The 15,702-nt window shown below is 33.1% G+C and overlaps 1 protein-coding gene across 1 annotated transcript; it reads left to right on the top strand.

Moving 5' to 3' along the window:
- Positions 1–4,044: 4,044 nt before the first annotated feature.
- On the top strand, positions 4,045–6,899 carry LOC145138066 (F-box/LRR-repeat protein At3g03360-like). The gene is made up of 2 exons (XM_079072215.1): positions 4,045–4,152; positions 4,948–6,899. Exon 2 carries the CDS (start codon positions 4,950–4,952, stop codon positions 6,540–6,542), a length of 1,593 nt encoding a protein of 530 aa, XP_078928341.1. The 5' UTR covers positions 4,045–4,152; positions 4,948–4,949; the 3' UTR covers positions 6,543–6,899.
- The last annotated feature ends 8,803 nt before the right edge of the window (positions 6,900–15,702 follow it).

Genomic DNA, 15,702 nt, shown 5'->3' on the forward strand with positions numbered 1-15,702 from the left:
GGGAACTCACTAAGCTTTGTGCTTACAGTTTACAGTTTTGTTTTCAGGTACCTCTTCATCGAAGGGGAAGGAGATGGCGCGGTAGCGGCACATCATACACACACATCGTTTTCCGCATCATGAGCTATTCTGGGATTTTGTACTCTGACATTATGGTTGTTTTTGTATGTTGGATTTCAGACACGTAACGTGTTTTAAGAAATGATATGATCGAATGTTGTTTATTTTCAAATGTTTTGCAAAGTTTTCAATTAAAAATGAAATTTTTGGCCTTGAAAAATTGGGTCGTTACACGGGGCGTACTCCCTTCAACACCAAACCCTCATTTTTAGGGTTTTACCCCTATTTAAGAATCTTATCTTCATAAGTCTTGACCTTTATCGGCCTCCTAAACCCTGATATTCGACTCTTAACCACCATCTTGGAGTTCTTAAGCTTTTGTATATGATTTTGGAGTGTTCTCGAGCATTTGAAGAGGTTGAATATTGTTCAAGGATCATCTTTTGGAGTGGGGCTTGTAGATCCAGAAGTTTTTCATCCTTTTCCATCTATTGAATGTAAAAAGCTCTCATCTTGGCATCTCTTTGGTTAGAACTTGTTTGGGGTGGTTTTTAGTCCCTTTGTTTTGTATTTATGATTTTGAGCTTGCCCCAAGAGTTTGGACACTAGATCTGGACGTTTTAGGTGTCCCAAATGCATAAAAATGTGATCTTGATAGTTGATATAAATGCATACATGTGGTTTAGCCTTTTTGATGAAGTTGGAAAGTAAGAACTTAGATTTGGGACCCATTGAGCCATGCAAAAGCTCAAAGTTAACAACTTTATGGATTAAGGCATGTTTTGGATCTAGATCTGAGCAATGGAAGTCTTAGCTTAAGGGATTAAGGCGTTTTCTATGTCAGTTGTGGGCAGGGTCAGTACGCGGGGCGTACCTCCTCGTATGCGAGGCGTACTGAGTTTCTTGGGCGTACACTTAGCGTACCCACTAAGTACGCGAGGTGTACTCAGTCAAAGAGGACTTTACATTTTGGGCTTTAAGTTTGGGCTTTCTTTTGGGCTTGGGTGTTTGAGTTATTAATGGGCCATCTGAGTACAAGTGTTCTGGACTAAGTAGAATGGTTGGGCTTTAGGGTAAGGCTCATATAAGGAGGTTGGGCCCAATTTGGAAAATTGGTTCATAATTGGGCCTTGGTTGATTAATTGGCTTTTGGGCCTTTTAGATTGTGAGTTTGGGCCTTAGTATTTGACCAAGCTAGGTTAGGGGTAAAATGGTCTTTTTACCCCGAGTATGGATTTATGGATATGGATTGGGACCCAAGTGTTGATTTGGTGTTGTTTTGATGTTGATAGTTCGGGGATCTGTCAACCAGCGGTCAGGGATTTTCTATATGATTCAGCAGTGCGAGGTGAGTCTCCTCACTATGTTTAGAGGGTTGAAGGCACCAATGTCGACCCATGGTTTGTTATGCTTCGTATGCTTGTTGTCTGCGTGATTCTTGCATGTGTTATGTGTTTTATGTTTACCGAGCGGAGCCTAATGAGTATATTGTATGTGTTTTTATGTTACCAGGTACGACCTGATATCGGGCGGGGCCCGAAGGCTAGTCTGTATGCTATTTATCTCTATGATTATGGCATGTGTTGTGTGTTTATATGTTTATACGTCTATATGCTTATACCGGGCGGGGCCCGATGTCAGGCGGGGCCTAATGACTGACAGATATGTTTACCTAGCAGGGCTCGATGCCGGACGGGGTCCAATGTCGGGCGCGACCTGATGAAGGACACGACCCATTATGTGATTTTATGTATGTTTGGTATTAGTTATCTTGGGGAACTCATTAAGCTTTGTGTTTACGATTTTCAGTTTATGTTTCAGGTACTTTGGTTTTCAAATGGAAGAGCTCGGGATGATTGCAGAGCACACACCACATGTTTCCGCATTCTGTGATTTACTCTGATTCGATGATGTTTTGCTAAATCTTGATTACCTTGGTTTTATGGAAATGATATGTATTAACGATTTATTAATCTAAAAACGAAAATTTTCTGTCATTATTTATGGGACGTTACACTATTCGAAGGACTGCTACAAAATTTTCGTTATATTGTCCTGAAGGCAAACAACGTGGTGTTCAAGTTTACAGTGGCAAATTTTCCTTTGATGAACTTAAATGATCTCATCATAGTTACAAAGATTCTGAGCAATGTTGATGTGTCGAAAGTTACAGAGACAAACAATGATGCTTTTTTTTCTTGGGTTTGCTCATATCATGGCATTTCTTGATAGTTATTATGAAAATTTAGCTATCACTGATATTGATCTTGCCTTAGCTATCAACAAGACTTCGAAAGTGCCACAACCGTTGCTGCAAGGAAGAATGAACATTGATGAATTCGAAGATCGTGAGATCATTCATCTACCATTTGGTATGGTATTCCAAGGAAAGAATAAGAAGGGGAAGTCGGCCAAGTTTTTATTTCAAGTAACTGATATTTAGAGATACACGAACTCTCATTACATGAATCTCTTAAATCGCTTCAACAACTGCAAAAAGAATGATAATGAAGACAAAGTAGAGATTAGAAAGATCATTCTATGGTATATGGAGATTCGTAGGGAGCTTTTGCAGAAATTGAAGATGATAGCTTGAAGTTTCGACTGTTCTCACTAAGGGGGAGATTGTAGGGTCGAAAGTAGATAGTGAAAGTTAAAAGCTGTGTCTTTCGTTATGTGTCTGTAAGTATCGAAAGCAGAGTACTTTAGGCATGTTATCTATTTACAATGCATTATAGTTTCGTTACGTCATGTATAGTCTTTGTATTTTTTGTACGTCTGTTGTACCCTATAAATAGGGTAAGTACTTAGGTCAGAGCATTGGTTCGAACACTTTCATCATACTTTGTACTCTTACTCTCTATACTCTTCAGACGTGAAATTGAGCCAATCAAATTTTATTTAGATCTTTGTGTCTTTTGTTGATTTTACTTAATCAATTGATTCATTCGTTGTTTTTAACACAATAGAGTTGTCTCTTCGGTGCTTTCCTGCCAACGAAATTAAATGAACAACTAAGTGTCGAAGTATGTAAATTGGAAAGTGGAAAGGGAGAATGCAAATTGGTTAATGGATGGAATGGAAGAATCGATTGAGACTAAGGTTACGTGACATACGTCTGGAGGGTTGGGCACTTAGGCTTCACTTCACAATTCACAACACAAAGGATTGGGGTGGGTAATTAAATGAGTTTGTATGTTTTAAATTTTTATTATTTATATATAAAAAATAATATATAATAAAACAAAATACAAATCCATTTAAAAAAAATAATTTATATATATTAAAGTTTGTATGTTTTAAATTTTTATTATTTATATATAAAAAATAATATATAATAAAACAAAATACAAATCCATTTAAAAAAAATAATTTATATATATAAATCCTACGGTCCTTTCCGATTTTATACGACTTGAAAAATTTGAAACCGTAAAACCAAACCGTTTATTACGGTTTGAAAATTTTGAAACTGCAAACTAAACCGTAAAAAGAGATACAAACCGTAAAACGAAACAGATGACCGATTTGACTGGTTTTACGGTTTCAAAGGATTGGGGTGGGTAATTAAATGAGTTTGTAGGTTTTAAATTTTTATTATTTATATATAAAAAAATAATATATAATAAAACAAAATACAAATCCATTAAAAAAATAATTTATATATATAAATCCTACGGTCCGTTCCGATTTTATACGACTTGAAAAATTTGAAACAGTAAACCAAACCGCTCATTATGGTTTGAAAAGTTTGCAACCGCAAACTAAACCGTAAAAAGAAATACAAACCGCAAAACGAAACAGATGACCGGTTTGACTGGTTTTACGGTTTCAAACCGAACCGTAAATACCCTAGTTGACATGTTCATTCGTGTATATTTTATCACGAGAAGGAGACCTAGTTCCATTTATATTTCGAAAACAACAAATAACTGAATTTAAAAATAATAATAATAATAATAATAACTTGATTAAGAAAAACTATAAAACCATATTTACTCTACGACTACAATCCTGATTATTGATAGTAGCCCTAGATCTTGAATAACAGTGATTGCTCTGGCCCTCGACGAACCGGCTGCTGCTTATCAGGTAAATCCTCCAATTTGTTTTGCATCTTGTTGGCTGGTTTGGTGGATGTAATTGGAGGCATAAACTACGGCGAGCGACTAAACTCGAAATTACAAGATTGGGTTTTTCTTATAAGTTTGGAATTCTCAATGATGTTTGTCTGTCTTGATTTTGTTTGTACCGATACGAAGAGAAATTTTGAAACTTTTTGTGGTTTTGAACCTACACGATGAGAAATTCCGAAACTCTTGTTACGAAGAGAAATTTCGAAACCTTTTGTGGTTTTGAACAGATACGTAAAGAAATTTTGAAACTTTTTGTGGTTTTGGTATTTGGTAAATGAGTCTGGGCTTACCCAGGTAATCCGTTTTAGGGCTTTTTGGATGGTGTTGTTTCATACCCACCGTATTCGTGTAATTGAGCAGCTGAACATGATTTCAAGTTGTGTGTTTGTAGTTGAGTCAAAACCCCTAAATATGAATATGTTTGTTAGTAGTAGGTAAAGCATACACTACACTGAGCTGAACATGATTTCAAGTTGTGTGTTTGTAGTTGAGTGAAAGCCCCTAAATCTGTTTTTAACTCTTTTGGCTGGCTGCTACAGCTTCCCTAAATATGAATATGTTTGTGAGTAGGTAAAGCATACACTAGACTGTATATGAGTTTTTGTTTGGTTTTAGTGACTGAAACGAAGTGTATGTAGTAAGTAGGTTATTTTGGTTTTTGGTGATTTCATACTCTGTTATATGTATCATGAGATAAGATGATCTGATGATGTGTTGTTATATTATGATTTATTTATGCATGGGTTTGAAGGGATGAGACGAGAAGTAGAAGATGTTGTGGAGTTGATGCAGCACATACAATCACGGTTGCCGATAACAGAAGCGGCCCGCACGAGCGTGTTGTCCAAGTCATGGCTACACGCTTGGCATACTATTCCTATCCTCAGGTTTCGTGTTCGCAGCGAACAAAATGGAAACGGCATGAAGTTGGTGGATGTGGACCACACTCTGATAAGGTATCTCCGTGACAACATACCAATTGAAAGGTTTGAGCTTCTTATCGACATTGAGAACCAGGAGTCAGCTTCTCATGCTGAAAAATGGATTGGTCCTGTGGTAACTACCAAAGCTTCTTGTCTCAAAGAGTTATCCCTCTCACTCTTCCTTTATGGTGCCCCGTTTACATTGCCAGATGAGATACTCTCGTCGGGTGAAAACCTGAGTAAGATAGACGTTTCATCCCCGCTGAGGCACCATTCTGTTATTTGGATGACAACGACTACTCCTACTCCTGTGATCAACTGTGTGTCCCTACGAGAGCTGCAATTGGATGGTGTGTGCATAGGTGAAGAGGCACTCCATGACATATTGTCGTCTTGTAGCCGGCTTGAGAAGATTGTGCTTATACATTCTTGCAAGGGGTTCAAAACCATCAAGGTTAAAAACCTCCCTTGTCTTTATGAATTGACAATATCTTCTTCTTCACAAGATGTTCATAATACTGCTTTGGAAATCAGTCATGTCCCAAATCTCGGCGTGTTTACCTGCGATCTACCTTTTCTATTCAAAGCCCCTGCCCCGCATTCAATATCATTAGGAAGCAGCGTGACAGAGTTAACCCTAGGTGGTTATGGTATGGTAACTGGCAACGCGTGTCTGAAAATGATCGAATCGGGATTTCCTTTTCTTGAGAGTTTAACACTTGATGATATGAGATCTTGGAAGTCGGAAAGCTTCCATTTCACATGTGCTTCCATCAAGAATTTGACCCTGCGGGATTGCCAACGCATGCTTACGGACATACAAGTTCATGCTCCAAAATTAAATTTTTTCTGGTTCGGTGGGGCCGCATTGCCTACTCTCTTGTTTCCTGTCTCTAGTACTCTCTTCAAGCAAATCTTTTCACTCAGTCTCAGCCTTCCTGTTGATGTGTATTTTTTTCTTAAGATGAGGGAAGCACTCGCGTTATCATGCAAGTGCGACATTTATATAATAACTTACAACTATACTACTACTATGTTGCCATTCGACAACATCGACATGGATGATCTAAGAACAAGGCTCCTCTTGTTTCCTCCTGCTATGAACGTGCAACATCTGTGGTTTGGAACAGTAGATGATGAATGCCTGTGGGAACGATCCCTATTTTTTGATGCATTCTTTGAGATTTGCCATCCCAAGTATGTATATGCAAAGCCAGACTCGTACTTCAGACAAAATAATCACTTTTGCAGACTCATGCTGAGGGAGGTCTTGGAGAAGAATACCACCCCATATTGGCCTCATTACCTGGAACATGTTCGAATAAGAAGGGATCGTTATCAAAAATGGGAAACCCTAACAAATTCCCACACAAGCCTTCTGGCTTCTAGTGTCTACATGATCTTCAATCTAAAGTGGCGTTAGTTATTGTGGGTTGGGTCATGTCTTTTTTTTTTTTTTTTCATGTTTGTTTTGTAATAAGAAGACTGAACCGGAACCCGTATTGGCCTCATTACCTGAAACATATTCAAATGAGAAAGACTCTGTCATCAAAAATGGGAAACCCTTAACAAATTCCCAGAAGCTTTCTAGACGGGTCGGCTCCTCACTTCAATCTAAAGTGGTGTTAGTTAACCGACATGTCTGTGTGGGTTGGGTCATTTGTTTTATTATTTCATGTTTTTGTTGTATTATGTATGTTTCGTGTTGCAAACATATCGTTATTGGATAGCAATGTTTAGTGTGCTTTATTCTAATTATACACATACCTTATTTTACCCATCATTTATGAGTTGTTGTTTGGGCTTTGATATTGACTTTGAAGTTTGGATTTAGGGCATATGCATTGAAGTTGTAGAATTAATCTTGATGAGTTTGATGATGTTTTAGCAATTAACAATGTTTATCTTTGAAATGCTTATTTGTTGAATGTATTGATTTTTTTTTTATAAAGTGCTGAGTTTGAAACTAAATAATGAAATTTTGAAGAACCGATAACCGAACGGAATACCCCTATAAGGTCTAATTTCGGTTCTTCAGTCAACAGTCATCCCTAATGGAACCTTAATCATTTTACGTATGATAAAGGCCAAAATTAAATTGTAAAGGTCGTCAATGTTACAACTGAAAAAAGTTAAATTTATTAAGAAAAACCATAAAACGGACCAAATATGCAATTTACTCAAACAAAAATCTTGTTCGGAGGAAAATAGATAAAGCATGAGCCCTAGATCATGAATAAGAGTGACTGCTTTCACCCTCGACAAACCAATTGCTTATTGGGTAAATCCTCCAATTTGTTTTGCATTTTGTTGCCTGCTCTGGTGGACTTAAATCCTACATATGAACAATCGAAGACATAAAGTACAACGTCTAAACTCGAAGTTATAAGATTGAGTTTTTCTTATAAGTTTGGAACCCATGGTATCTATCAATGTCTGTCTGTCTTGATCTTGTTTTTGTAGCGATACGAAAGAGAAATTTTGAAACTTTTTGCGGTTTTGAAGATATTTAAAGTTATTTGGTATTCTTGGCTTCAATTCATGGTTCAATCAACATCCACTACAAGAATAAACACCTACAGGGACGACATTTGTCGTCGCTATAGGCTCCCTATAGGGACGACCTATCGTCGGCATAGAGTTGACAATTTTTTATTGACTCTTGAAGATACAAGGACGACTTCTTGTCTCAACATGTTAAGCTGGAAAAGATATGGGTTTGACGCGTTCTTGAAACACCTATAGAGACGACCTATCGCTCTAATAAATAACAAAAATTGAAAATAACATTTTTTTAATCGGAAATTAAGCTTTTTGGGATAAATATAGGGACGACTTATAGTCCCCGTAGCTTTCTATGCCCAATATATATATATATATATATATATATATATATATATATATATATATATATATATATATATATATATATATATATATATATATATATATATATATATATTAATCTATTTAGTTGGAAAATAAGAAAATGACATCGTTTGTTTGTGGTTATAGGGACGATAGGTCATCCCCATAGGGTTATGATCTGAGAATCCTTTTCCCCTTGGTCGTCTCCTGTCTCAGATCTTCTCTGTTGCTCATCGATTAGCTTGTCTCAGGATTCGTCTCCCCACTTCACCATCCGTGTTTAACCTAACCCTTTAACACCAGTTCATTAACGCCTCCATCTCCATTTCTCATTCGTTTAAGGCTTTTAGAACTCGAGCAAATCTCTATTTTCTACTTACAGGTTCGATCAAGCTCATGCGCATCTCCATTTTTCTATGTTTTTTTGTTCCTTCTTCTCCATCTCCTTGTGATTTTCTATGGTTTCACAGTTGCTCTCTCAGGAGGCGATTTGCTCACATTGAATATTGAGGGAATTTGTTTTGATATTGTGAGTATTGTTAGAATTGATTGTCAGGAATTGACTGTGGTTGTTATGAACCCATAACACTTACATTTTTCTTTTGCTTGATGTCGAGCATTTTGAATTTATATTCTTGGTGTGAAAATAAAAAAAATGTTAGAAAAATGAGAGAAACGTGAGGAATGCGGTGTGGTTTAATGGAAATAAGTGTTTATATCATGTAATGTATTATTATTATTATTATTATTATTATTATTATTATTAAAGAAAATAAAAAGAAAATAAGAGAACACACATTCATCACATGCCGTTATGTATGTAACTATGTACATAGAATAAAGACAAATAAAAAGCTTCAGAATACTGTTCCCGACACTACTCAGACCAAATCACTCCCGTCTCGCACCCAGTAGCGGATCTAGGCCCTTTAAGTGGGGTGCATGGACCCCACTTGGAGGTGCGCCCCACAATTTTTACTACTAAATAGCCCTCCAAAAATCTAATTTTTACGAAAAATCCCCTTTTGGCACCCACTTTTACATTAAATACCCTCTTTGAAGATTTTTTTTACTTCAAAAACCCAAAAAAAACATTAAATTTTCAGAATTTTATAATTTTTGTATTTTTTGGACCCCAGTTAGATTTGGTTCTGGATCCGCCACTGCTCGCACCATACTTCATACGTGATGATCAACCCAAGGAAAATTTAAAACAACATCCACCAAAGACAAGGTGAAGATGTAACGGATATATATATATATATATATATATATATATATATATATATATATATATATATATAGAGGTAAAGGTTCAAATGAGAACCAAAAAAGATTAAGAACCTAAGAACCAACTAATTAAGGGAAATTCTTGTCAAAACGCGGAATGGCATAAGCTGTAATTCTCATGAAATAGAAGGTTTACTATGTATCATTTAAGCAAAAAAACACTGTGGCAATTTCATGAATATTCAAAACATATTACCCGATTCTTTAATATGTCGGAACAAATCAAAACCCTAATTAAATTCACGACTTTTTCGAAACAACAAAACTCCCTCATTCAATTCACTGCAACACGATCTTCGTTCTATTCTACTGATTTGGAAATAATCGAACGAGAATTCTACAGAAATCTATTCAATACGATGACAAAAAGGCGTAAAACAATAGAATTTGGAAAAAAATCGACAGATAATTCAACTGATGAAGGAATGACGACGAATATTTCAGCTGAAGAAGCTCAATTCACAACGATCAAAACTACGTCTGAAAAAGAACAAACATTGAAGAGGATGATTTCAACAGACGAATCTCAACATACAAACAAAGCAACCGTCATAAAAAAAGGTAAAACCCTAAATACAGTATAAAAACTAAATAAATTCAAAAAACTTGCAAAAATGAAAAAATATTAGATGATTATTATGTTATAACGTAATTTTTTTTAAAAAGTATCACTGTGTTAAATTGTGAATTTGAGATTTTATAGATTTGAATATAAAAATAGTTTTAAACTGGCATTGTAATAATAATTTTGAATTATGAATGTTGAAGTTTATAATGTGAATATATATTAATGATTTTATAGATTTATAAATTTAAGATAACGGTATTCAATTGTGAATAATGATAATGGTTTAAAACTGTGATTATTTTTAAAAATCATAAAATTTCATTTTCCTATTAATTACATTTTCAGATAAGGGTAAAAGCATTTTGACAAAAAAATCAAAACAGAAAGATAAATATCTTCAAGGGACAACAAGACAAACAATGTTGCAAACACCTAACAACATACATCAAAAAAATCAAGGTACAATATAAAAAGTTTCTTAATTATATTTTCATGATTAAACTGTGAATTTTCTGTTAACTTGTGAATTTTGAAGAAGATAAAGTTGTTGACAAGAAGAAAAAGCAGAAAATGAAGAAAAAGGAAAAGGAACAAGAAGTTCAAGGTACATTTTAAAACTATATACAAATAAATGATTAATTATTTAATTTCTCATATAATAGCTCCTTATCATTACGTAATATATGAACAAAAACAATTGAAAATTCACAGTATAATTACATTTATATTATACATAACCAAATACATTCACAGGTTAATAACAGTTAGAAGATGGTAATCATACTTAAAAAAACATTTATCAACAAAAAATACAAATATTATAAATAAAAAACAAAAAAAAAAGAGAATTCACAGTTTAATTGGAAATAATAAATAAAATTAACAAATAAAAACTCTATTTCAAACATTTACATGTGAAAACAAGTACATAAATAAACAAAATCATATTATAATAACAGTTACAACACCATATTTACAGTTAAAAAACTATTTATCATATTAGAAGACACATATTAATATATATGAACAAAAACAATTGAAAATTCACAGTATAATTACATTTATATTATACATAACCAAATACATTCACAGGTTAATAACAGTTAGAAGATTGTAATTATACTTAAAAAAAACATTTATCAACAAAAAATACAAATATTATAAATAAAAAACAAAAAAAAAAGAGAATTCACAGTTTAATTGGAAATAATAAATAAAATTAACAAATAAAAACTCTATTTCAAACATTTACATGTGAAAACAAGTACATAAATAAACAAAATCAGATTATAATAACAGTTACAACACCATATTTACAGTTAAAAAACTATTTATCATATTAGAAGACACATATTGTAATATATGAACAAAAACAATTGAAGATTCACAGTATAATTACATTTATATTATACATAACCAAATACAATCACATGTTAATAGCAGTTAGAAGATTGTAATTATACTTAAAAAAAACATTTATCAACAAAAAATACAAATATTATAAATAAAAAACAAAAAAAAAGGAGAATTCACAGTTTAATTGGAAATAATAAATAAAATTAACAAATAAAAACTCTATTTCAAACATTTACATGTGAAAACAACTACATAAATAAACAAAATCAGATTATAATAACAGTTACAACACCATATTTACAGTTAAAAAACTATTTATCATATTAGAAGACACATATTGTAATATATGAACAAAAACAATTGAAAATTCACAGTATAATTACATTTATATTATACATAACCAAATACATTCACAGGTTAATAACAGTAAGAAGATTGTAATTATACTTAAAAAAAACATTTATCAACAAAAAAATACAAATATTATAAATACAAAACAAAAAAAAAGAATTCACAGTTTAATTGGAAATAATAAATAAAATTAACAAATAAAAACTTTATTTCAAACATTTACATGTGAAAACAAGTACATAAATAAACAAAATCATATTATAATAACAGTTACAACACCATATTTACAGTTAAAAAACTATTTATCATATTAGAAGACACATATTGTAATATATGAACAAAAACAATTGAAGATTCACAGTACATTTATATTATACATAACCAAATACATTCACAGGTTAATAACATTTAGAAGATTGTAATTATACTTAAAAAAAACATTTATCAACAAAAAATACAAATACTATAAATAAAAAACAAAAAAAAGGAGAATTCACAGTTTAATTGGAAATAATAAATAAAATTAACAAATAAAAACTCTATTTCAGACATTTACATGTGAAAACAAGTACATAACTAAACTCTATTTTACAGTATATGTAAAAATACAAATATTATAAATAAAAAAACAATTGAAAATTCACAGAATGAAACCAATTCACATCTTAATAACGGATAGAACATCATATTCAACTACGTAAGTAATTTTTTAATGTATAAGAATTAAAAACGGATTAAATTAGTAACAGACAGAAGGAAACGAGATATCTGCTTCTGATTCACCTTCCGTTGCAATATCGTCATCAGATTGAGCTAAAGATTGAACATTCAATTCATCTGTCCCTGATACGCTTTGAACAGACATCGGATCTGTTGGAAAATATTCTTTTATATCAGCTCAGATACCGATTGTTGGAAATATAAAAATCTGATCACCACAACAAAATGCTCGGTTACCAGTTACTGTGTGACAGATATATGAGTTAAAGGTATAAGATATAGATATATATAAAGAATAATAATTGCGGAATAAGTATAAATATGAAAGCTATAAATGACTGAAAGCTATAATAATATAAATGACTGTATTTAAATGACGTAAAGCTATAAATAATATAAATGACTGTATTTAAATGACGTAAAGCTATAAATAATATAAATGACTATATTTAAATGACGTAAAGCTATAAATAAAGTATATAAGTATATAAATATATATCAAGTAGGTTCGTCAATAAATTGACTGAACTGGACTGATGGAACGACTGGTCTATCAAGTAGGTTCGTCAAATAAATGACTGAACTGGCTTAGGGTTGGACTGGATCTTAATAGACTGTGTCTCTATTTGTTCATAGTTCAATCCGGTATTTGATAAGTAACACAAAGTTCATTTTCATGTAAAATGGGTTGCTTACAAAACAGTGCAAAGTACACGGGTCAGGTATTTGTATATGGGTACATGGTGTTTTGAGGAGATTTGATGAGGTTGGAGTGGGTATTTGGAGGGTGGTAGGAGGTGGAATAAGGTTGTAGTTTTGGTGGTATAAGGCAGCAAAGATGGTGATGTTGAAAGAGCTTTGGGTGGTGATGAATGTAGATTTTCGGAGTAAATCTCTCTGGATAGCCAATTCTCTATCGCGTCTCTCTGGGGTTTCCCGTGGTCAAAATCGTCCACGAAAATTTCTAGATGTAGGTAAGGTTATGAAGAATTGATGGTGAAAATCTCCCTAGTAGTATTTTGGCTGTGTTGTGCTCGGTTTTTTTATTTTCTAACTTGAAGATTCTGAAGTCGAAAACAGAAATCTCTCTGGATAGCCAATTCTCTCTCGCGTCTCTCTGGGGTTTCCCGTGGTCAAAATCGTCCACGAAAATTCCTAGATGTAGGTAAGGTTCTGAAGAATTTGTGGTGAAAATCTCCCTAGTAGAATTCTGGCTGTGTTGTGCTCGGTTTTTTATTTTCTAACATGCAAATTATGATGTCGTAAAAAACAGCAAGGTGGTGATGGTTGTGGTGATTTGAAAGGGTTTTTGGAGGAGGTTTAAGGAGGGTATTTGAAGGGTGTTTAGAGAGTATTTTGAGGTTGTTTGGAGGTTAGAATAAGGTTGATATAAGGTTGATATAAGGTTGATATAAGGTGGTGATGGTGGTGAAAGTTTATGAAGATGATGATGAATAGTGACGGGTTTTGTATGAGTTTTTAAAGCAGGAGGTTTTTGGGTGGTTTTATAGTTGTGTTTTAGTGGGTTGATGTAGTAGATGTTTTTTGGTGGTGAATGGTTGGTGTATGATGATGATGAACGAAGGTGGTGAAGGTTGGAAGTGTTTATGAAGATGATGATGAATAGTGATGGGTTTTGTTGTTGATCTTGATGTTCTTCACTTCATTGTTGTTTGATCTTGGTGTTCTTCACTTTCTCCAGGGATTTGTCTTTGTTCTTGAAGAAGATGAAGATTGGTGATGTTCTTGGGAGTGTTTGTAGGAAGTGTTATAAGTTAACAAAAATGAACACATACACACACACTCTTTATATACATACATACGTATACATATATGTTGAAACAAATATCTTCATGCACTGAGTTTTTAAGTTGAAAGTAAGGCTGGTGTATGCAAGTTGTGGTAGAGGTCTAGGAGCAAAAAACGTGTATGGGTTTTCTTCTTAATTCCTTTGCTTTGTTGACTTCTTCTTTGTTTGACTATTCAACACAACATATATACATATATATATATATATATATATATATATATATATATATATATATATATATATATATATATATATATATAATACATACATATATATATATAATACATACATACATACATATATATATATATATATATATATATATATATCGTTGAAACTGTTTAGTCACACATATGTGTTTTCGTCATTAGCGTGTTTTCGTATTTTCCGTTTTGATCACGCATTCATGCAACCTGAAATAACTGATAATATTTGTTAGATAATACAAAAACAGCTCGTCTTATTTCAACGATGGTCACATACAAAAACATTTTTCAACAATTTCCCCCTATGTGATCATTGCTGAAATAAGGACAGGTATGATATAATCACATTGACAGTTTAACGTTTGATGATTCGTGATAAAAGATTTGTCAATAAATAAGATATATATAAAACCATAGTAATTGATTTGAAAGTTTGTGACTTGGTTTAACATATCTTATGTAAAATATTTTCAGAAATTTGTTTCCGAATCAAAGTCTCGGGTTCGGTTATCAAAGGGTAGCCATATATGTATCTAAAGAAATTTCCTAAGATTTTATAGCATTATTAATGACGACAAGTGGTCTAACAGGTCGATTCAGATGAACGCTCATAGGTATAGCTCACACTTCACTTGGGTGTTTGGTTGTTCTGGCAGCAGAACAAGTTAATGATCACTAAAAATGAGTGATATCTCTCTCTGACGACTCACACTCATATTGGAGGTGTTCAGCTATGCTTTTCCTGAAAGGTCACTTAGTCTCATTATTAGATAATCAATCACATAAGACTGGTTTCAGCATTACTCAGCGGGTTTCTTCATTCATGCCATTAACTTTCACTCTCTCTCCGTCGGGAAATACATGTAGAGGGGTTTAGCAATTTTCATAGTGCAGTTTGCAACTAAGATTCTTCAGTGATGAAGGCTACAGTATCCCGGTAAATCCATTGTGGTTGTAGCTTCTTCTTTGATGGTATACTGTTTGTTGATCAATATCGATTTTTGTAAAAAGATATTTTGTTTTAGCATTGAGAACTTGCTACATTTGAGAAAATTGGGTTTTTGAGAGTATCTGTCTTGCGGGATTAAGATATCTTCTTTTGTGAAAAATGGTTAAAAACAGATCACGGAATCTTATGATGTTTGTTTTGAAATAACCATTTGGTTGAAAAGTTTGTTTGAAAATACCAAATGTAGAATATTTTTGTTTTCTTTGGTATTTCTTCGGTGAATGATTTGGCCTTTTTTTGTTGATTTGTGTTTATCTTGATTCATCTTTGAAGATTGGATGTGGATAGATCTTTGTTTTTCTTTGATAAGTGATTGTTGAAATCCTTTTCGTTTCGACTTTTCTTGTTGATGGATCACGGGATCTCAAGTCTTCATTTTTGGTTGGCTTTTATCTAGGTAGGGAT

The sequence above is a fragment of the Lactuca virosa genome, chromosome 9 (assembly GCF_052849685.1).
Source record: "Lactuca virosa cultivar CGN04683 chromosome 9, Lactuca_virosa_CGN04683_v6, whole genome shotgun sequence".
NCBI lineage: Eukaryota > Viridiplantae > Streptophyta > Magnoliopsida > Asterales > Asteraceae > Lactuca > Lactuca virosa.

Excerpts from the sequence above, each read along its gene's own strand:
- LOC145138066 (XM_079072215.1), top strand. The coding sequence starts at position 4,950 with ATGAGACGAGAAGTAGAAGATGTTGTGGAGTTGATGCAGCACATACAA.